The 23622-nt window shown below is 40.3% G+C and overlaps 1 protein-coding gene across 4 annotated transcripts in view; it reads right to left on the bottom strand.

Annotated features, from left to right (window-relative positions):
* SEMA5A (semaphorin 5A) overlaps positions 1–23622 on the bottom strand; it is a 392963-nt gene that overhangs the window by 189095 nt on the left and 180246 nt on the right. For all 4 annotated transcript variants that reach the window (XM_079793136.1, XM_079793135.1, XM_079793138.1 and 1 more), the window contains one exon: positions 14906–15005. In XM_079793136.1, coding sequence (XP_079649262.1) covers positions 14906–15005 — 100 coding nt within the window. The remainder of the gene's footprint in view (positions 1–14905; positions 15006–23622) is intronic.

Here is a 23622-nt window from a genome sequence, read left to right as displayed (position 1 = left end):
TAGTGCATCATAAGTTTAGAAGCATTAACTGTGTCCAGCATCAAGGGCTTGAAAGAGTCAGCCCTATCTTCCCAAGTGTGAAATAGGAAATCAGAGAGAAGGAAACTATCAGCTTTCAACAGTGAAGGGGGAGAACAGTGAAATAAATATGCAATCGAGGCCAGCAGAGCATGAGACAGGGGTCTGGGGTGGAGTGGGGGGTTGGTTGGGTCACATTAGGCTTTGCATTAGGCTTTGGACCCTAGTGCTGTGGCTTTTAGGAAGAACGGATGGGCCTCCCTGTGAGATGTCTCAGCCTCTAACTGAAATCGTGAAGAAACTGCATGCAGATGAGAAGCTGGAGTGCAGAGCGGCACTCCGGGGGTGAATGGAGGAGAAAGTCCGCCCAGGTGCAGACAATAAAGCCGGGAGAATTGGCATAGAGTAATGGAAAGCAGGCCCCAAGAACGCAGGGTGGTGGGGAGGAGTCCCAGTGAAACTGAGGTTAAGTTATAACGGGTTGGTCCAAGGTTACATATAAAAAAATAACCAATTTTTTCCAACCCCAGTAAGAAAGAATTGTAGATTACTTTAACTCTATAGGGAGGTAGGTAGATGTCAGAAGCAGACATGTTTTCCCAGAAGAAATAAGAAGTGACAGTCGAGTTAGGCCAAAGGCAAAGCCTACTGGACCAAATGACGTGCCTACGGTGTGGCTACAGATGGGGAGGACAACGCAGTAGGGACGCTGACATCCAATAGCATGAGTGCACACACTGCTTGAGGAAGAAACAGGACTAAAGATCCCTTTCAGGGTGGTCTCACGCATCCCAGGGATCGACCCCTGGGCACTCAGATGTCTCACAATCTGTCCCCCGCCATGGGGACACTGCCATCCTGCACTCTGAAAATTGCCTCCTCCAACCACTACAATGGCCTCTTTGCCACCTTCTTTGTGTCCCTCCAACTTAAGCTCTGAAAATAACCCCAGGCACATTGCTGGCACATGCCACAAAGCCATCTGAGAAAAAGTCCCCTCGCTTTCTTACCATGGACTCCTAGCCCACTATGAAGAACAGATTACTGCATCAGAGCCTGCCTATTTATTTATTTATTTATTTTTATTGATTTCAGAGAGAGAGAGAGAGAAACATCAATGATGAGCGAGAATCATTGATCGGCTGCCTCCTGCACACACCAACTGGGGATAGATCCCACAACCCAGGCATGTGCCCTTGATGGGAATCGAACCTGGGACCCTGCAGTCCACAGGCCAACGCTCTATCCGCTGAGCCAAACCAGCTAGGGCAAGACTCTATTTTTATTTAGTCAGGCACCATGCAGAGGCAAGGCTTCCAACAGAAATGCCTCCCTGTGGGGGAAGGATGGTGAACTCAGCGCACACGTGGAAGATTGCAGACCAGCTGCCCGGTAGGCACCCCTGGAGGCCAGCTTGCATTTGAAGAGCTGCCAAGATCTCACTGATGGGAAATAAGAGACCAGCGGGACTCCTGTAAGAAACATTAGAAATCTATACACAGAGAGAGAAAAGTCTTTCAGGTGCTGAGTATACAAGTGGCACCAGAGGCAATCACTGGCCATCAGGCAGTACCAGGGCACCTGACCCTGACCCCCAGGCTGGTTTTCTAAGTGGCTTCCTGGATGTAGGAAGCAGACAGTGGTCATTGTCCCTCTGTTACAGGAGACAGCATTGCCTAGCGGTTGAGAATATTTGTGCAAAAGCCAAAGCTCTACCACCATCCAACCTCAGAAAGGAAGCTGCAGCACTGTGTGCCTCAGTCTTCTCATCTGTAGAATGGAGCCAATATTCAAAGCTGCCCCCTGGGGTGGTTGTGATGTTGTAATCCAATGAAAACACTTAGAATGGTGTCTGACACATTGTAAAAATGCAATTGATATAGCTACTGCTAGACAGTTTATAAATATATCAAAATTTCTAGGCACAATGAAATTCTCAGCATATTCTCCATGGCTGGATTTTTCAAGAAAAGAAAAAAAAAGGTAACATTGTTTATCTTGTCTCGGTTCTGGGACTCAGTCATCACACTCTTTCCAACTGATTGTCTCTGTTAATATTCCCTGTAAAAGAAACCATTCGTATTTTCAGTCAATGAATTACCTGAGGGCTTTGATGATATTACAAGGCTATCCACCACTCTCTCTCTCTCTCTCTCTCTCTCTCTCTCTCTCTCTCACACACACACACACACACACACACACATACACACACACACACACACACACACACACACACACACACACATGCCCACAGCCCACACTATAGTATCTATTAATGGAAACTTTTGAGAAGGCAGCTCTCATACCCAAAGGAAGAGCAAAAAGTCCCTTGACGCCACTGAGGAAAGAGGACGGAAGTGTCCCTGATGTTCTGCAGAGCTCTGGGCAGGCCAGCTGGAGAGAAGCATTCAAAGTCTTCTCTACTTGGAGAGAGGATTGGAGAAGGTATAGAGATCATTCTCCGAAACCCCTGGGTCCAGTTCTCAGGTGTTTTCCATAGGAGAAGCGCTACACTCTTAATATTTGAGTCTTCCCAAAATCATGTTAAAAATCCTACCCCCCAAAGGTGATGGTATTAAGACGTAGGGCCTTTGAGAGGTGCATTATTACCCCCATAAAAGAGGTTCCAAAGACATCCCAAGCCCTGTCCTCCATGTGAGGACTCAAAGCTAGATGCTGGCCATCTGCCACCCAGAAGCAGACCCTCACCAGAGCCCCCCATGCTGCTACCCTGATCTGGGACTTTCAGCCTCCAGTTGTATGAGAAGTGAATTTCTGTTGTTTATAAGCTACCCGGTCTGTGGTATTTTGTTACAGTAGCTCGAGTGGACTAAGACAGGAAGACACTGATTTATGATGACAATCATGCCACAGCTCAGTCTACAGCTCCCAAGTGAACCTAACTCTGCTGACCATCCTTTTTCTGCCCCTCAGGTCCCCACTGTCTACAAAAGTACCACCCTCCACCCCCAGCCTTTACCAGTGATTTTAACTATTTACTCTGCATTCACTAAACAGCTGGGAACTATGGTGCCCTCACAACCATCTCATCTGTAATAAATCAGGATGGCAGAGGCATTTAATAGGTGAATGGAAGGGGCAGAGAGGAGGATTGTGCTTATTAAGAAAAATATCACAGTAATAATGAGATACTATCACTGCCAGCAACACCTCCACCACCATCTTCATGAAGAAAAGCACCAAGATTTGAACTTTTTCTTTGATATCTTCTGGATTATAAGATGCAAATTGGTAATTTTTTTAACACTTCCTCAATTATTTTTTTAACCTAATAAAAACCATAGACTCCAAGAATTCCAGAGCTGAGTTGTCATTAGAGAGAATATACCCTTCATTTGTAGATGGAGAAACTTTTTCAAATTAAGATGTGCAGCATGATTTATCCAAGATTATTAGGACTCAGAGAAAATCCTAGGGTTAGAAATAAGACACACACCCCAGTGTCCCCTGTCCCATTGTGCTATGTGGCCTCACCAGTCATCCAACGTCCCCTTCCTAATTTCACTGGCACTAAACACACACACACACACACACACACACACACACACACACACACACACAGACACACAGTAATAGTTATTACAGTACAATTATTTCATGCCTTCATTGTTCAGTCACCTATACATTTACAAATAATTTTGAGATGATTCAAGGCTTAGCACTGCTTGCTAATGACAAGCTTTTGATTCTCCAGGTCATTGATTCTCACCTCTGGAGCTGTGATCTCACTGTGACATATGTGTCTGCTCATTAACAGAATGTAAATCCTGCTGGTCTGGTTGACTAGATGGTGCTTCCTTTCGTCCTCCTATTTCTCATAAATTCTTCCTGACACTGCCTACACATACTTATTTAAAGAGTGCCCAAGTTTCTTCATTTATGAAATGAAAGACTATGCAATATTTAAATAACACAAATTCTTACAAACCCGTGAGCATTTTCAGATGTGTGAAATGACCATTAGAGTTGGATGACCATATGGCCATCTAACGAAAGACTTCAAAAGACTTATCATGGTATGTTTTGATAAATTCCTGGGAAATGTTTTTCAAGTGTTTTTATTATTTGCAAATGAGGACTGTATTTCAACATAATCTTAAATAAAATCTCAGCATATAAATATGAAAGATAATTCTTTACTAGTAAAAATGTATTCAATAAGTAGTTACCTATAACATTTGTTAATCATAAAGTCAGTTGATTACACTGACTGGAAAATTTTGGAAGTGGAATTAATAGATCTGTAAGCTTGCAGAGCCTCAACATGTATTTAAGGTCTATTTTTATGTCGGTCGGTTGGTTACATTTTTGTCGCTCTTTTTTTATTTGTTTAATTTTGGAGACAAAGAATTGGTAGATGTTTTCAAATACTTGTTTAATACATGACTGTGGTCTACACAAACCCCAAGGAAGCAATTTAATGCCTTGCTGGACCTTTCCATATTAGAAATATGTAATATTACACATTTCAATATTCACTTTATCCATCATAATTTTCAGTGATTTAAAAAATATTCTAAAAGATGAAATAAAAGTGAAACATTTGTGGAATTCCCTAGTCTCGCTGGAATCTAAGAATCTGACAAAACACCAGGGTGGATTCTACTATTCTCAAACCTCTTTTCTCAAACTATTTGGCTCCAAGTCCAAGTGTGTTTTTGCTGTTGGAAAAATTCCAATCCAGCTAAGCAAGATGAGGGACCCAAAATCTCCCCAGACAGCTTGATCTGTTAGAGTTTAGGTCAACGACCTACAAAGTTAAAGGTTACAAAAAGAAAGAAAATCTTCTAAAGGGAATAAAAAATGGATATTCCCAGATGTGGGGCCACTCACACACTAAAGGAAGATCTACGGTCCCCTGCAAGTGGCTATTCTCCAGGGCATTACCAAAGAGGCAACCTCTTTATCTTGCTATTGTGAGCTCACAGAGGAGGCAATACCACATACGTGAGGTTCACGAGAAAGGCTACCAACCTTTCCAACATGAAGGAGTAATGCTCTGGCTCCCCGCCAACAGGGAACGCTAACCAAATGTTTCACACAGGGTCAGTTTCTCTCGCAGGGCAATGCTTTGAGCAACCCAACGCATTTAAGTGGTCTCATTAATCTTCATAACACCCTTAGATTTAAATAGCTAGTGAGGAGGAATATTAGCATTCTTTAAGGAGAAAGACGGTGGTGCACAAGGTTAGGAGATTAGATTCTCAGAGTATATTAGCTGTACAGCTTAGGGGAGCTGCTCTCTATTTCCATCCCCTCCCCACCCCCTCTCATTATGGAAGTGCAAAGCAAGGGTTTACCAAGCTACAAAGGTCCACTTTAATGACTATGGTAAACAAAAGTATGAGCTTTTACCCTTGGTAGGGACCTACTTTTTTTCAATGTTCTGGAATAACATTTGACCCTGCCCATTCCAATGTAATAAATATTACTATTAGGAGTGCTAATATAGGGGTAATACACAGATCCAATAGACTGAATAATTCAGATCACAAAGCCATTCAACTTGGCAGATGCTGGCTGACAGTTTTGAAGCCTGTTCATCCCTTACTCACTAGACATCTGAGTGCATTGCCTCCCTCGTCACTGGAGTTTATTTCTTATTGACTGCAGGACTGAATAACTCATTCCTGTGTCCCATCACTTCCCCCAGGGGCCTATTAGCAACAAATCACTAAGCACAACAATATATTCTCTGAGGGAGCAGTATGGGCCTTAATAGGCGAGGTTCATCTGTGTCCTCGTGTAAAGTAATAAAATTCAGCTGGCATTAAAGAAAAGGTTGAGCCATCATGAGCATATTAACTAAATGACTCATTTTATCTAGAGACACCATAAAACTTAACTCTGACCTCCATTAATTATGAAAGACACAGGTGTTTTAAAATGACATTCTCTTAGAATAACTCAATTGGTCTCTGATGAATACAGCTATAAAATCAAAGAAAAAGTTCCAAGTTCCTATGGAACAGGTAGGTGAGAGGCTTTCTTAAGGGAAAGGAGCAGAATACCAAGTACTAAAGACAGTCGTGCATTTTGCACAAAGAGAAAATGGAGACAAACAGCAAGTCAATCTTTAAGAAAATGTTTTAAACAATGATGATAAAAACATGTCAAGGTTTAGACCTCGTTGATCATGAAATAATCTGAAGACAAAACACACACTGCATAAAACCTGTAACCACGGGGGTAACTCTGAGAGCGGACGGCTACTGAAAAGCTAGCCTCACCTGGACCTGTGACCTGTGCCAGCTTCATCTCCCCCCCCCCCACCCAAGATTTCTTATTATTTCTAGATTCCATTCTCACTGGCACCAATAGCCAACAGGCACAGAGCTTAAAGCACCCACATGACACCCAAATTTTCAATGGCAATGACAGACTTGTGCATTAAAATATAAGTCTGTGACTTTGCAGCTACTGAAAAGTAGTAACTATATCCTTTAAAACACGTAAGTGTTTTTATAAAAATTGTTTAAATGCAAATATTTATTATGTCAATCATATCCATAGCTTTAAAATATATAAAAATTCAATTCCACCATGTAACCATCTTCCCTAGTTCACCCACCAATTTATAATTGCTATTCCTAAGAATTTCATTATGCCGATTGACTCCAGGAAACAACTTCCAGAAGCTTTTATCTTTTTTGTGGTTATAATATTTCCAAAATTATCTCTTTCACATACATTTTCCACAAGTTTGGGGGAGCTTGATTAAATTTTAAAATTGGCAAACTGCTCCATATATATATAGCACAATATTTAAATAGTTGGATCCCATTTAGATCATGGCTTTGAATGCTGAATTTTCTTCCTTTTAATATGGAAACAAATGTATAATATGGTCATATGTTATGAGCTACCTCCTCAGTCCAACTTTTTCCTACCCTCCTGAAAAATAATAAATATGTGTACTTTGGGCTATAAAATTTTAAAAACAATTTTGATTTTATTATCATTGTTGTTACCATATGTGTTCAGTAATCATTTTCCCAGAATTTTATTGGCTTAGTTCATTCTTTATTTCATTCCCTAAACGCCTATTTCAAATCCTTTATAAGTCCTGGTTATTAGAAATAAGTTTCAAAGAATACATCAAAACCAAGATCAAACAGTCTTAATAGCACTCTGGTATATTTCAATACCAAGATTAAAAGTCACAGAAGTACATGGATAGCCTCTTGGTATTTGACAAATAGAATGAAAAACAAAGTTGGATTTTTAGTGGCATGCTACAATTAAGACCAATGCTTCTAGCAAATTTCAGAGATATAAAATCAGAAAAACATTTTCCCTTAAGCAAATTTGGTGATATAGCTATTAATCAATATTGTTAATCAAACTGATAGGTTAAATTTTATATGCTTTAAATGTTACTTGCAAATCTCTAAGTGCTTTGAGGATTACAGATGATGACTTATGATGAGTTACTATCTAAATTTAACCGGTGACTTTTGCTTTGTGTATGTCCACTGGGTATTTGGTTTGTTCCTTTCCATTTTTCAGTTAATAGAGATCATTTTTCACTTTAAAAATATCAAGTGAATTATCCTATGATTCTTTTAACTTCTGTTTTCCTAGAAATAGTCACTGCTCAAATTATCTCTGTATATAATTATTTTTCTGGGTTATCTTCAAAATTAGCAAAATCTGAGGGTTTTTTTTTGTTTTGTTTCTTCAAATAATCAAAGATTTACAACTCATTCCCCATTTGCTCAAGCCCGGCTGATGCCATCACAAGCCACACTCCCAAATCGCACCTTTGGCTCTTGCCCTAAGCCACCCCATTATATTTACCATCAATCACTGTCAAACCCAGTGAAACCTCTGAAACAGGTCTCAAATCTGACTTCTCCTCTCCATTTCCACTATCATTAAGTTTAAGTTCTCTCTACTGTCACCCGATCCACGGTCCCCAACTGCTATCCCTACCTCCAAAATTCTCCAAATTCTAGCACATTAAGCATATTATGGCAAAAGTATCTCCCCAATGCAAATCTGAGCTTGTAAATAGATAGACCTAGAATATCTCCTGAGCAACTAATGACTCTGGAAGAGGTTCTCAAATTTGCCAGGCCAGCAGATCATCACGAGCTGGTTGAACAGGAGATTCCAACGTTACTTCAGGAAAGTCTAATTCGAATGAACTGAAGAGAGGCCTGGGCATCTGCTTTCTTGAAAGGCCTCTCAGATAACTCTCACAATGGCTGGAATTGCAACCACAGTTCTAGAGGATTAAGTCAAAGCTCCTCCATAATCTGATCTCACCTAAAGCTCTGGCCTCACCTACAGTAAGTTCCTCCCCAGCCACCAACAGGTCAGTCACACTTCATCATGATCTGGGATTCTCCCTGTGGTCTGGTCCTTCTGGAGGGAAGACTATCCCACCTGCCAGACTCCTTATATATCTCCAAGGCCTAATGGGTAGAGCCACTCCCAGTGCACCCTTTTCACCCACAAGGTTCCATCATGCTCCTTCACTCTTGATGTTTCCAGGGCCCTGAACTCAGGCCTCCCTGGGAGAATTTAATTGTTTGTGTTGACCCACCCACTAGTCCAGGAGTCAGCAAACTTTTCTTTAAGGGTCTGAGAGCAAAGATTTCACCTTTGTGGTCTCACTGGCAAGTACTCATCTCTGCAGCTAAAGCAGCCATAGGGAAAGTACAAATAAAGAGGTGTGGCTGTGTTCCAATAAAACTTTATTTATAAAGACAGGAGGCCAACTTGGGCCTTGGCTTGCCAACCCTTGTGCCAGGCTATCAAGTCTTCAATTTTGTTTTCCCAATTCCTAAGATACTTTCTGACATAAAGTAGGCTCAAAAAACATTTGACGAATAAAAAGTCATGAAAGAAGAACAAATGAACTACTAAATTCTGAAGGATGCCACGTGGGACCCCCGAGGAGAAAAGCTCTCAACTCAAATATTGTATCTCGCATTTAACACTCAAAGTAAAGAGTAAGATTTATTTTGATCACACTCTTGTGTTGACTCATTTATGTAATGTGGAAAATGGAAGACTATAGATTTAACTTCATAAATGACTAGAGCTGGGCTTACCAGCTCTCTAGCTCCAGCAGGGAAGGAAGGGCTGAGATTATTTTGTTTTTCACAACAGCAAAAGGAACATGGTTAGAAGTCTTTCCCACAAGAGTGTCTATAGACCACCTGTTTGTTAGAAGCTCACACTCCAGGACCCCCTTCTAGCACTGAATCAGAGGGGATGGGACTAGGAAGCAGAGAAAGCTGAATTTTGAATGAATGCCCCTGATGATACTTACTTATGTACACTGTTTGGCAAATATTGCACAAAATTTAACAAAGCCAGAAGAAAAAGAGTGGGCTTTTTAACACAGATTAATCAAATGGGCCTATTGGAAGAAAGGGGAGAACCACGGGAGGAGGAAAAAGATAAGTAGAGAGAATCTTAAGAGAAAAACACACACCAATGAATCGAGTACCAACACGGAGAAGGAAATGACAGAGAGAAAATATTTAAACCATAAAGTATAGGTTTAAAGCATTTCCAGGTGGGCAGGGGTGAAATTGCAGACCAAGAATGAAAAGCACCGCCCTTCTTTTCATCACCAGCTGCTTTTCCTAAGTTGTAATTAATGTAAACACAACATAAACATCCCCGTTACCTGGGATTTCTTTGCACGATGGTGTTCTGCTGCTTTTTGGATTCACTCCTAATTGCTGATTTCATTCTATTCAGCAGGAGTTTCCTTTAATGTACACACTTTACTAAAATATAGCCCTTGGGAAATAGAAGTTGTGGCTACTAGAGGCAGAAATCTCATAAAAATCTCCAGTTTCCTTTTAATTACCTGCTGCTTCCAACAAATTAGTCCTAAGCTAAAAATTTAAAATGAAAAGAGGAATTATAACCACCAAAAAGAGAGAATTATATTAGTCATTTTAAAAAAAATGAATTCTCTATGAATCTAAAATATAGAGTCCTTTGTTTAGAACCAGTGACAAAGCCATCTTGAAAGAAGGAACTCGTTCAAATTAAATAGAAGCCTGCCCATTCATTCCATGTCATCTTATGGGAATAGACGCTTTGAATACTTAAAGCAAATACAGCCCCAGCACAACAGAAGTAATTTATCTTTCCTTTTTATCTTTTGTTTGGTAGATTCAAACCATGAGCAAAACAAATGGTTCAAATTAATACAAAAAAAATGTTTTTTCAAAACCACTTTGTTGTGACAGTTAAGGAATACCAAGCTCAGCCTTGGAAGGACTCAGGTTTTAGTTTTAGTTTTAGTTTTAGGTAATCAACATGCTGCCTATAAATCTACACTATTTGTACCAACATATATACAGAAATACCTTCCAATACATGGAAATAATCCATTGATTACTTAGTAAGTTCTATGCGAGATGCACTGTGGACTGGAATGCACATCAGGTCAGGTGTGCAAGGAGACTCCCTTTTTCTTGATATCCTTATAATGCTCCCATTTTGTGATGCAATTTTAATAAAATTAAAATTTTCCAATGATAAAAATCATTATATTTTTCATCAATTATGATGATTACCTGACCCAAGTTTTGGGTGCACGGGCTTCCATTCCACCACTTTAGTAAGAAGCAAGTGGTTGGGTCTCCTGGACTCCCAGGGGACTGTGTGAGAGCTTACAGGTGAGTGCAAGCCTTTCTATGCCCTTCAATTTATGTTTATCTGACACTGACCTTGTCAGAGATAATGAAGATACCCAGAAATGAAGTTATACGAACAAAGTAACTCAAAAAACAAACAAGAAAAGCTGAAATCAACCCCTATTATCTTTGATGAGAATCTCTTTTCCTTACTGCTGTATGGTTTTATGCTTTATTAAAATATGGATGATTTGTGAACTCCCTGCACTGTGTGCATCCTAAGCTAGTCACCTTTTGGAATAATATTTAAATTCAGCACAGGATCTCCTACCATCTTTACAATGAACCTAAAACACTAAAGATCATCAGATTCATTTGGAGAACTGAATCACCCTCCCGTACATTTGGTGTTACAATTCTAAATGCAGGAAACTTACATTTGTGTCAACTTTGTGATCTATTAGTACTATGATTACTTCCATAATTATCTATTCAAATATCTCTAAACTACAGCATATTCTTTCATTCTGGAATTTCATTCTGTTTGTTTTATCTACATATCATGGGAGCTGCTTTTAGTAGATTTTTGGACAAAATATATAAAAATCAGTCAGAAAATATTATCCCATAATATAAACCACTAGAATCAAATACAGCAGGGCAATAACTAAAAAGATTAACTGTGATTATTTCTGAACTTGTTTTTTCTTTATGCTTTACTGTATTTTCCATATTTTCTACAATAAAAATGCCTGAGTCACATCATTTAAAACACCATTATTAATTTTTAAAAAGGCTTGGGTAAACAGGCTATGAATGTTGATGCTTTTAAAATATTATGAAAGATAATGTGCTCCTTGAAAATGGTAGAGTTAGAGATCCTTCCAGAAATGTATGAGTTCAGATGCAAGGACCTTCTGTCATTACACAACCCAAATCGCCTAAGGAAAGGTTTTTGTTTTGCTGCACAATGAAATTCTTTTGGCAAAGAGCACACAGAATCTTGAACTGAGTTTAATTTCAGAAAGATAAAGTGTGACTGGTATAAAGTGAAGCCATCCAATAAACTATTTTACAATGCCTAGTGCTAATAAATAAAAAACAAACACTCTCATTGCATTTTTCTATCAATCATATATTTAAATCATTATAGATTTCTACAATATACACCTGCTACCTAAACTTTTTTTCTGTTAGGTTAAAGCCCTCCCAAACAGGAATCTGAGAGCTGGATTATTTTTAGTTTTAAAATCGGCTCCCTCTCCTTCCCAAACATTCTGAGCCTAATCCCACCAAGTCTTCTAGGTAAAATTCCTATTCTTACTCAGTGATATCGGCCAAAATATATATGCACATGTATGCCAAACCCCATAGATAGCCACAGAGCTCCCCACCGCTGCGTGCTTACTGGGTGCCTGTTATTGTGACAATCACTTTTCATGGGTTATTTCATTTAATCCTCACAACAGCTGAAAGGAATAGAAATAATTATATCAATTTTAAAGATGAGAAAATTAGACTCTGAAATGGACTCAAGGTCACACAGCTAAGCAAGTCGAGGCTATCCTTTCTTTTGTTTATGGAGTGTCTACAGTGTGCCATGCACTCTACTAAAATAGAAAATACAGCCCATGCCCTAGGATTGCTTATCTGACATTCACATTTAACTGCATATCCTGGACTTTTATGTGCTAAGTCTGGACATCCTATTGCTGCTGGTCGCCATGCCATACTGCATACTAGGTTGACTCAATGACTAGTCCAGTCCCCCCTGGTGTGGCTGGGCTGTGGCTGTGGTGAGAAGAGGTAGATGAAGACTTCCAGGAACACTAGCATGGATATTCCTCAGGGCACTAGGAGGGAGATATTTCCCAGGAACTGTTTCTAGCCTAGAGGGACTGTGAGATATCTGTTGTAAGTTCCATTTTGCTCAGTGGCTTCTCACATTCATTAGGACATTATGTGCCATTGACCAAATGTCAGCCACTGGCAAAGTATACGCATACATGTGGTGCAACCTGTACAATCTCCAGAATTGATGGAGTGTCTTTTGATTCAAGCTCACAAGGAAACCTTTTCTAAAGTTCTTTGGAGCTGCATGAGGGATTTTGAACCAGCTACACCAGCTGAGGTCATATTTGCACCTACTGTCCCAGAGGGGGGCCTGTTTCCCTCGTGACTAAGAGAAAGAGCTCATCTTCTATACGGTTAGATTTGAGGCTTATGGGCTCCCCACTTGCTTGTGTCCTTGCCATAATGTAGGTATCTAGAATGAATATGCTTCAACCCATACCCATTTCCCTTACGTTTCCTCCACGTGCAGAGGATTGACATACAAATCAAATCCTGGAAATACATATACATTGAAACAACAGACATCTGAGTTTTTACCAGGATGAGAAATTGCTGTATTCTAGAGAAACACAAGACAGACACATCCTCTTCCCAATGGTAAGTCACTATCTGATCATAAGGGGTGGAGGACACTGGACAAGAAATAATGCCTTAAGTGAACTAATGAAGGCAGATGGCAGATGTCATCGAACAGGAATTCTAATAAGACCACACAGAGCAAGGAATGTAACAGGTCAGGCCAGATGAAGAAGCCTTGAGCCAGATCCTTACTACAAGTTCACCAGGTAGATAACTTGTGGTGGGTTGGATGGGATATTAGCTAATATTCCAGAAAAGTAACCAAATCCCAGAGGCAAGAAAGAGAACTTTTTACTTTTTGGGTAACATAAATAATTGCACATGCCTGTACTAGAGAAGAATGAAAAATAAAAGTGATTTGGGACCACAAGGCAGGGAGTCTGGTGCACCACACCAAAAAGCCACGATTTATCCCATGGGAGCTACTGTAAGATATTTAAAAAGATGACATTGGCCATGGTATGTAGAAGGAAGAGAAAATCTGGAGGCCAGCAAACCAGTTAAAAATCTCTGCAATAAAGAGCTCAGTCTTCCAGTGATGGAATTCCATGGAAATCGGCATCAGAAATCCACCACGTATTAGCAATGGGCTGGAGTAAGCAAAAGCACACCAAGTGAGCCCATCCAGTCCATATTCACTCTATGTACAAACATAAAGAAATGCAGGTGACATGTTCAGTGTCAGGAATTAAACCCACTTCTGTCTATTACTTTAAAGTTAGATCCATACATCTTAATGTCTTTAAGTATTGGGTGGATGCACAAGGGTTCCTTAAGATCTGACAGCAAAAACAATAATGCCATATGTTCAATGTTTGTCTATAGCGCCCAGAACTTAAGTCAGATTTAGCTTCACTCAGGTCTATGTGGGAACTGAACAACCTCTCTCACTGTGAAAGGTATGTTTTATAATCTTGTAAATTTGGGCTAAAAAGATGAGCACCTCATTGTCCAAAGTACTTTGCTTCGATTCCAAAAGAGTCCAAATCTACAAATTACCTCTTTCTTCAAGCTCAATGTCATTTTTCCTAAAAGATGGCTTACAGTGTTTTTTTAAATACATCATCCTCAAAATACACTGACAAGAATAGATGACTTGAATGCTAGGATTATGTCTGTTTTCTAAGGAAATCACGCTAAGTTTGCGGGGAAAACTCAAGATCTGTGCTGACTGCCTGTGTTCTAGTGGCCTTGATGTCAAACTGGAATGTCAAATGTTGACCTAAATATAGGAACTTGTGCACCTTAAGAGATATAAAGAGTAACAACTTCCTTGAATTCCCAGTTGGCTGGTAAATGGCCTCATCATGGTCACACACAAAAAAGGTACCATGGGCCAGAGTGGACATGATGGTCTCTTGATCTCTACAGTTTTACTGAGGAATCTAGTGAGAAGTTGAGAATATAGTTTCTGGAGCCTAAATGCCTGGATCTAAAACCTGGGTCCATCTATTATTAGACACAATAAATATGCCCCGGGCAACGTATTTATCCACTTCCTACCTTAATTGCCTCATTTCTAAAATATGATGTTGACCATACTTACAATACCTACCTCTCAGGATTCATGGGAGGAAAAAGTGAATGAATTCATGTTAGAACAGTTCCTGGCACATGGGGAGGGCCCAATGAACACTTGCTGTAAAAAGCAGGAGTGATCCTACTCTTAGGTGACTGCTTTATGACACTCACACTGTATTCCATCTGTAGAAGAATTATTACTTAGCACTCGTCACCTCTGGCAGAACAGCTCACATGTAACTAGCACAGATGTAAAATGAAGTCCGGAAATATGTGTGGTGGCAAAACGTTAGATCTCTCACCTTGCTCCTACAACAAGTTCTTTCTGTCCTGGGTCAAATGTTAATTGCGAGAAATCCACAGCATTCTTCGCTCTGAACTCCCGTAACCAGGGGCCAATTTCTAAACAGGAAAAATAAATAAATGAAAAGGTAAAAATGAATGATTTTTCTTTTGGGGACCACAGAGAGTGCACTTCAGGTAGCAAACATTACATTTCAGAGAGGATGTAAAGGTCCCCCGATGTGACCCTGGAGGGGCCACTGGAGGTTTCCATCAAGAGGTCACACAATCCACACTGAGAGTGTGTAAAGCGCAAAGGACAGCCACCCAATAAAGAGCGAGCGAGGCATCAATGCATGGCTGTGATTTACAAGCCAGATGTGCATTTTCCCACTGGCTCTGGGCTGGGCAGAAAATAACACAGCATTCACAGAAAGACCATTTCCTCTGCAACTTGACAGGAAAGAGCGGAAGACTTGGAAAAATCACCAAAGCCTGCATAGGAACAAGGACAAACACCATTTGGAGCCCCATTTGCCTTATTTCAAAGTAGACGTTCCAGATCGCTTTCCCTTGGGTTTCTACTTTGGCCCCATGATTAGACTTGTCCTTCCTACATGAGAGGTCCCCAGTTACTTCCAGGCCTCATCTGCATCTTTTTTCTAAGGGAAATCAGGAAACAGCTTCTCTCTAGAGACAGTGTTTGTTTTGTTGTGTGTGTGTGTGTTTTATAAGCACTGTTAAATCCTATTAAATGGCCTCCAGCCCAGAGTCCTATTCTTATAAAATGACAGTATTTGAAAAGGGCTACAATGGTATTTCATAAGCCATTTTAGTAAATTTCATTAGCTCATTTCTGACACTGAAAAAATATTAATTTATTCACCTGCCATTTGTGCCATACCTTACCATCATCCCTGACAACTAGCCATGTCATTTGATTGTCTCTTTTTTCTTGGATTAAACATTTTGAGTGGTATCACACTGACTAAATAGGCACATAGTAACTGTCAAATCAACAAAATTACTGGTTCAAGGAAAAAATGTGCAGCACAGGAAAAATCTCTTTCAGCAAAAGCAGATGCTAAAAACAGATCTAATGTAGGAATATATGCATGTCCTATAACATGTCCTGTATTAATGCCTTTGTTGATGCAAATGAGATGGATTATTTTCAAGTAATAGCTTTGTGTAACCAATATGGTGTTTCTCTGTTATCAGTTATTAAGGGGGAAAGTGACCAACTGGAAGTTCTATTCTGTTAAAGGAAACCAAGGTTGAGTTAAGTAGAGACTGGTATGTGGTTTTTGAAAATTTCATATATATATATATATATATATATATATGGTGATTTTTTTTAGTACTTTATATAAATTTCTCATCTTATAAGCAAGTCAATTGAAACAAAGTACTTATTTATAGCAAAGCATGAAAAAGGCACTGGAACTATAAAAAGTTATTAATAAACAGTCCTTCTAGGAGTTTATTAATTCAGTTAGGGAACTAGCACTAAAATGTCCCTTAAACATGGTATCTATAAATGCAGGAGGTTATAGCGTTACAGGAAGTATTCATACATAGAAACGAGAGATGATTTGGGGCTTAGGTAAAAGGAAAGGAAAGATTTGAGTTAATTCCTTTCAAATGCAGTTATCTTTATTTTCATTTAAAAGAATTGAATGAGAGTGACAAAAAAAAGGATAGAGACACATATTTCAGGTTTTAAATCCTATACTGAGCAATGGTTACACTACTTCCTAAAATATTAAAATAATAAAAGAAGTCATGTGAAGAGGAGAAAATGAGTTACCAGCATATAGTTCTGTCAATATTGTTCAATTTTCCTTATTTAAATTGCTAACTAGCTTCCCCATTAAAACTGTATATTTTTATGGTTAACACTATATCCAAGTTGGGTAATCTGCATATTTGGTCCTTTTTTAATTTTCAAGTGCATTCTTCCACAAGGTCTGTCTAGCTCAACTTTGTGCATCACAGGGCCTTCTATCTCACTGGATCCCAGGAGGACCTTCAGACAAAGTTTCTACCCACCTATCTGTCTAACTGGAAATATACCTGCACCAATACCTATCACCTCAACTTCTCCTGTAGGATCAGAATCATCATGCTCTGTCTTCTTTTGGATGATCAGTCCCTGCAACTTGGTTTCAATCCGTTCTCTTCCCTGGTCTTTGATCCCAACCCTAAATCACCTCTTGTATCCTCTGATTAGCCTCCACTGTTATAATGCCCCTTTCCCTCAGCCTATAAGAATATTATGCATAGTCCCCTCATTAAAATACATATAAAATATTTTTCATCACACTCTTTTGTTATTAGAGTCTCAAACACCCAAACAAAATACATAATAAACTCCCAAGCACAGTATGTCAAAAAGGGCTACAGGTTCAGTTTTACATTTAAGTTTTACCAACTCCTGAAGAAACATATAATTCCAATTTTATATAAATTATTTCAGAGATTAGTCAAAGCTCTTATTTCTGTGGTTTTGAGGTCATTATGATCTTGATAATCTTGATACTAAGGCTAGACAAGGGCATTATGAGAAAGAAAAATTATGGGCCATCTCATTTAAGAACACAGCTAAATATTAGCATACCATACACACACACACACACACACACACACACACACACACACACACACACACACATTTTCATATGGGATAGGTTTAATTCAGAAAAACAAGGATGGCTCAGAAAACCTTAACATCAGAAAATCTATCCATAGAATTCACCAACACAACAACAGAATTCAATAATAACATGAAGATTTATTGATCCTGCTTTCTAAGGAATCAGAAAATGAACAGTTATAGGCTCCAAAGAAGAACTAGGGGAGTACAGAGTCAGGACAGGAGAGAGGACCAGGGCAGGTGGTGGTTAGTAAGCTCATCAGAGGCCAAAGAAAGGCCAGGGAGAGTGAGGTGAACTGAGGATGGGACACAGCAGGTGGTGAGTGAGGGAGGTATAATTTTCAATAACATTGCCTTTCTTAATACATGCTCATTTTCCCCAAGTAATGCGTTCACCTTTTCCTCCTGTCCCTCTCTTCTGATCTTACTGAATGTGATCTTGCTGAAAGAACCATATGATGAAATGGAACTTAAATATGAAAGACAATATGACCAGTGTGGAAATTAAATAGTAACATAAAATCTGTACATTTTAATTGAATACTTTATAGTTTTTAATATTTAATAGTGATCATCCTAACTAATCCATTCATTGCACAAACATGATTGTTAAAATATGGCCTCTGGCAGCCCTGGCTGGTGAGTTCCACCCCCAGTCAGGATATATATGGGAGGCAACCAATTGATGTTCCTCTCTCTCCCTCTTTCTTCCTCTCTCTCAAACAAACACACGTATAAATACATGTTTAAGAAAAGAAGAAAAAAGAAAGAAAGAAATATGGCCTCTGGCATTGATTTTCTATTGTAAAATGAGCTGCAATGATTCATGTTGCCTTTTCTTACTACTATTTAAGTAACAACATAATTGCTTAGTAACATCTATCAAAGGTGTACTGATTCAAATTTTAAAAGAACCTAGTGTCACAGCTTCAAAAATATTGCTTTTGTAAATATACTAGAGGCCCAGTGCATAAAATTCGTGCGGGGGGGGGGGGTTGTCCCTCAGCCCAGCCTGCACCATCTCCAATCTGGGACCCCACCGGGATCGGGCCTAAACGGGCAGTTGGTCATCCTTCTCACAATCCAGGACTGCTGGCTCCCGACCGCTTGCCTGCCTCTGTCTGATTGCCCCTAACTACTTCTGCCTGCCAGCCTGATCACCCCTAACCATTCCCCTGCCAACCTGATTGACGCCTAACTGCTCCCTAGCCAGCCCGATTGCCCCTAACTGCCCTCCCCTGCAGGCCTGGTTGCCCCCAACTGCCCTCCCCTGCTGGCCCGGTCACCCTTAACTGCCCTCCCCTGGTGGCCTGGTCACCCCTAACTGCCCTCCCTGCAGGCCTGGTCACCCCCCCAAACTGCCCTCCCCTGCAGTCCTGGTCCCCCCCAACTGCCCTCCCTTGCTGGCCTGGTCCCCCCCAACTGCCCTCCTCTGCCGGCTCCATCACCCCTAACTGCCCTCCCTGCTTGCCCGATCGCCCACAACTGCCCTCTCCTGCAGGCCTGGGTCCCCCTGCAACTGCCCTCCCTTGCTGGCCTGGTCTCTCCCAACTGCCCTCCTCTGCCAGCCTGGTCACCCCTAACTGTCCACAACTGCCCTCCCCTGCAGGCCATCTTGTGGTGGCCATCTTGTGTCCACATAGGGGCAGCCATCTTTGACCACATGGGGGCAGCCATCTTGTGTCTTGGAGTGACAGTCAGTCAATTTGCATATTACTCTTTTATTAGATAGGATACTCAGTATTAATAAATGTGGTCCAAATAACTGGCATATATAAACTAGAGACTAGCTTCATAGATTCAAGTTAGTCACCTCCTCCACAAAAAAGAAAAAAAAAAGGAAAGAAAAAGAAGTAAAAGTTGCTTTTTAAAAAAGCACTCTAAATATCCAAGGTAACGATGGCTATAAGCCAAGAAAACCTTTTAGTGCTTGATAAGTAAGGATCACAGGAGATTGTGCTGATGAAGAACAGCACCTGTCCAAAACCTGACAGTCCTTCCAAAAACCAGATGGATGGCTCTGCCTGGCTGGGCGGCAGCACTGGTCACCTGAGACCCAGCAGATTGCGGGCAAACACTGAACGGAAACTTCTCTGGTGGAATAAGATTGGCTCTGAGTGGCCTGAGTTTCATTGTTTTCTCCTTCATATTCTAGTCAATTAAGGAATCAAGTAAACAGGGCAGCAAAACTTCTTTGGCAAACTTGAAATCCATATTGGAAACTGAGTCACAGGTTCAACTAGAAGGGGCCAAAGGAGGGTGGGGAAGCACAGAAGCACAGGTGGCAACAAAATATCACATGATCTCACTCATATGTGGAATCTAAAGATCAAAATAAACTGATGAACAAAACAGATCCAGAGACATAGAAGCAGGGAACAGACTGTCAAGTCTCAGAGGGAAGGTGGGGGTGGGTGGGTGGCTGGGAAGAGATTAACCAAAGAACTTGTATGCATATATGCTTAACCCATGGACACAGACAGTAGGGTGGTGAAGGCCTGGGGAGGGGGTGGGAGCAGGTACAGGCTAGAAGGGCTCATTGGGGGGAAGAGGGGACATCTGTAATACTTTTAATGAAGATTTTTTTTAATAAAAAGTGAAAATCAAGGCTTACTCTTCCCAATTCTCATGAATTTATATTTTTATTCAATGGATATCTAACACCGCACATGGAGATAATAATAAAGCTGGCGACATGATTATTGGTAAAGCGGCTAACAAAAATAGCTAACATTTTAAACAGTGCATGCCATCTGCTAGGTGCTATTCTATGTACTTGACACATTTTAATTCCTGATTTCTCACACCCACTCTATTGCAGGTGAGGAAACCAAGTCTTGCCAAGGTCAACAGCTAGTAAGATTCAGCTCCTGATTTGGGAGGTGGTGTTTGTAGCCACTACACTAGACTCCTAAATGCTGTAAATCAAAACTGTACCTTCCTGTGTGACACATTTTAAAAGTACAAGGAAGAAAGAAAAACGCATGACCTCTTCAGTTGGAAAGTGAGTTTATTTTCACTAGAGAAAAGTAAGATACAGACGCATAAGGTGGACTCTCCCAAAGCCAGCTACTCTGTCAACCAATAAATACAACATTTATTGTCTTTACTGTTGTTATTATTAATACCATAATCTACAAATCAGTTAAGACCTACGAGAAAACACTTTCACCATCTTCACTCCTAAGATTTTATGGTCCAAGGGTCTTTATGTATGTAAAGGGGAAGAAAATTTCAATACCATCACTGATTTGGCTTTATTGGAGTGAAGAACATTCTGGAATGAAAAAGGGAAGGAGCAATGGCTGAATTTCTAAGCAGTCTAAGCATTCAGCTGTGATATGGGGGGACAGGACACTGTTCTGAAAATGCACGAGCTGGGTTCTCACCTCCTGCAGAAGGGCCCTTCTGTCGGGGGACCCGGTAGGGCAGGGAGAGCAAGGCAGGGTGTACTCTTGGCTGGGCATTCTGGAAATTCTCCTTGCCTGCCTTTTCCCCAGGTGCTGAAAGGAACCGTCCTATTGCAAAGATAACTACTACTCTATAGAGTTGGCCTGCATCTCCCTTCTAGGGACTTCATTTTCAGCTTCAGTGCATTACATAACCCATTTGACCAATGCACTCTGAGCTAAAATTATGATTGGAAAACAAAGGAGTGGAATTTTCAAAAGACATAAGAAGAAACGCATGCAGGACTGTGCCGGGTTAGTGGACTGCGACCAGACTGCTACCATGTTCCTTCCTCCTCCTTTCCTGTCTACTTTTCCAGGCCTGACCCACCCACAGTCACTCACAGCAAGTCACGTGCACTTCCCGCAGTGGGTGGGCAGCACCCACATGCCATGTTTCACCCCTAAAATAAGATACATCAGGCTTTCAGTTACCCGAGTCCTGTCCGAAATTCTGTGATGACAATAGATTTCAGTCTTGTGGAGAAAAAAAGGGGTTCTAGGGAAAGTAACTCCACAGGGCGATCTGATCATAAATTCCTAACTGGATAGGTCAGGTGGGTAGTCACACCCCCGGCATATAATTTGTTAGTAAAAGGTTTCTCTTTGCCTTAAGCAAGCCCTATCCATTGTTTCTGTGCATCTAGGTTAATACACCATGGAAATAAGTGTACCCACCCTCAAGGGAGCATATAATCTGGTTAACTCTTTTGTAATCCAATCCCCAATCCCCGCCTAGCTTTCTCCCACCTTCATTAATCTTCCTTAAATTCCCTCCTTAATTTCAAATGCAAGAAAGAAACTGCAAAACTGTTATTTTCCTGAGCACTTGAGATCTTGCTCCCTGGCAACTGTTGTGATTTTGGCTCAAATAAAATCTTATAAAAATTTTCTACAGCCCTAACCGGTTTGGCTCAGTGGATAGAGCGTTGGCCTGTGGACTGAAAGGTCCCAGGTTTGATTCTGGTCAAGGGCATGTACCTTGATTTCGGGCACATCCCCAGTAGGAGGTGTGCAGGAGGCAGCTGATCGATGTTTCTCTCTCATTGATGTTTCTAAGTCTCTATCCCTCTCCCTTCCTCTCTGTAAAAAATCAATAAAAATATACTTAAAAAAATAAAAATAAAAAATTTCTACAGTTGTTGACATTCTTAAGTCAGCAGTCCCAAAGCCTCATGTGTTTGTTGAGTGGCAGGCCAAGGCAAAACACCTCATCAGAGAGAAAATATGCAAATTCACAAACAATGATGCTTATGAAAAAAAGAAATCAGAATAACTGATGTGTCTTATTTACACTTTTTTCTTACTGTCTATATTTTCAGTGTTTACTTGGTTTTAGGAACTGATTAGATATTTTTACATGTTAACAATTTCTTTTGTTTAATGTTCATAATCCTGTAAAACCAGATCTATAATCTTTCTTGTAGAGATAAAACGTAAAAGTTAAAAACCTTGAGATTTTGACAAATTATATATCTTGCCAAATGTAACATAAGTGGTAAAAGCAGATAAGCTGGAATTTAAACCAAAATAGGACAGAAATGTTCCCATAACGTCCAAATTTAAAACCAATTTTCCAAGGAATGTATAAAATACATTAATCCTTAGCACCTAGTAATAGAGCAGCATGGAATAATTTATTGAAAATAGCAGTTGCCACCCACCAAAGAGCTAAATTGGAAAGCAGGAAATTGGTGGGGTTTTTCAGATGGGGACAGGAAAGAATGCCTCAATTTGTCCAGTGGGCAGGGCACAACTGGAAAAAGGAAGGTCCCAGAGCAAAGTAGACAGAAACCAGGGTCACCACACACAACAAGGCATGCAGCATAAGAACCCAACAGTGGAAAATTACTCTCCTTCATCATGTGTTTTCCAAGACAGTGCCTGGTTATATCAGTTCACTTAGAAATAGGCAAACACACTCTGCCTAACTTTAGCTTTGTAGAAAGGTTGAAAAATAGCAAACCAATCTTGTTCCTCCAAATGTTCAAGCTCAATTATTTTCACTATAACTCCTATCTGGGACTTAGTAGAACCAAAGTCATTCCAGCAGGACATGACACTAGTTATCCTGCAATCGACCCCCTGGACTTGATAGTTGATAAAGCAAAGGGCAAAGAAGTTACATGACCTCCCAAAGCCACATGCCAATGAGTGGCAAAGGGGACAATCTAGCCTGTGACTTCTTTACCAATCTCTATCTTCCCCAGCTCAGCACTAGCAGAATAACCAAGTGGGAAGACCATGGGTTAGTCTCCGTCAGAGCACATACAACTCTTCAAATATAGCATTTTAAAGGACTAAAATAACTACATCTATATTTTTGTATAATGTATTCATGTATATGTGTATGAATGTAGGTATATACATGTTTATACACATATACACATGCACAGATATATAAATGGGTAAGTATATATATAAGTATATATTTACACATATTTATATCTAGATACAGATATATGTGTGTATATATATATATACTAGAAGCCCAGTGCACGAAATTCGTGCACGGCGGGGGGTTGTCCCTCAGCCCAGCCTGTACCCTCTCCAATCTGGGACTCCTGGAGGGATGTCCGACTACCCGTTTAGGCCCGATCCCAGGATCGGGCCTCAACGGGCAGTCGGACAT

Source organism: Cnephaeus nilssonii, assembly GCF_951640355.1.
Source record: "Cnephaeus nilssonii genome assembly, chromosome: 2".
Taxonomy (NCBI): domain Eukaryota; kingdom Metazoa; phylum Chordata; class Mammalia; order Chiroptera; family Vespertilionidae; genus Cnephaeus; species Cnephaeus nilssonii.
The sequence above is the reverse complement of the archived record's forward strand: the minus strand, read 5'-3'. Positions and strand labels throughout refer to the sequence as shown.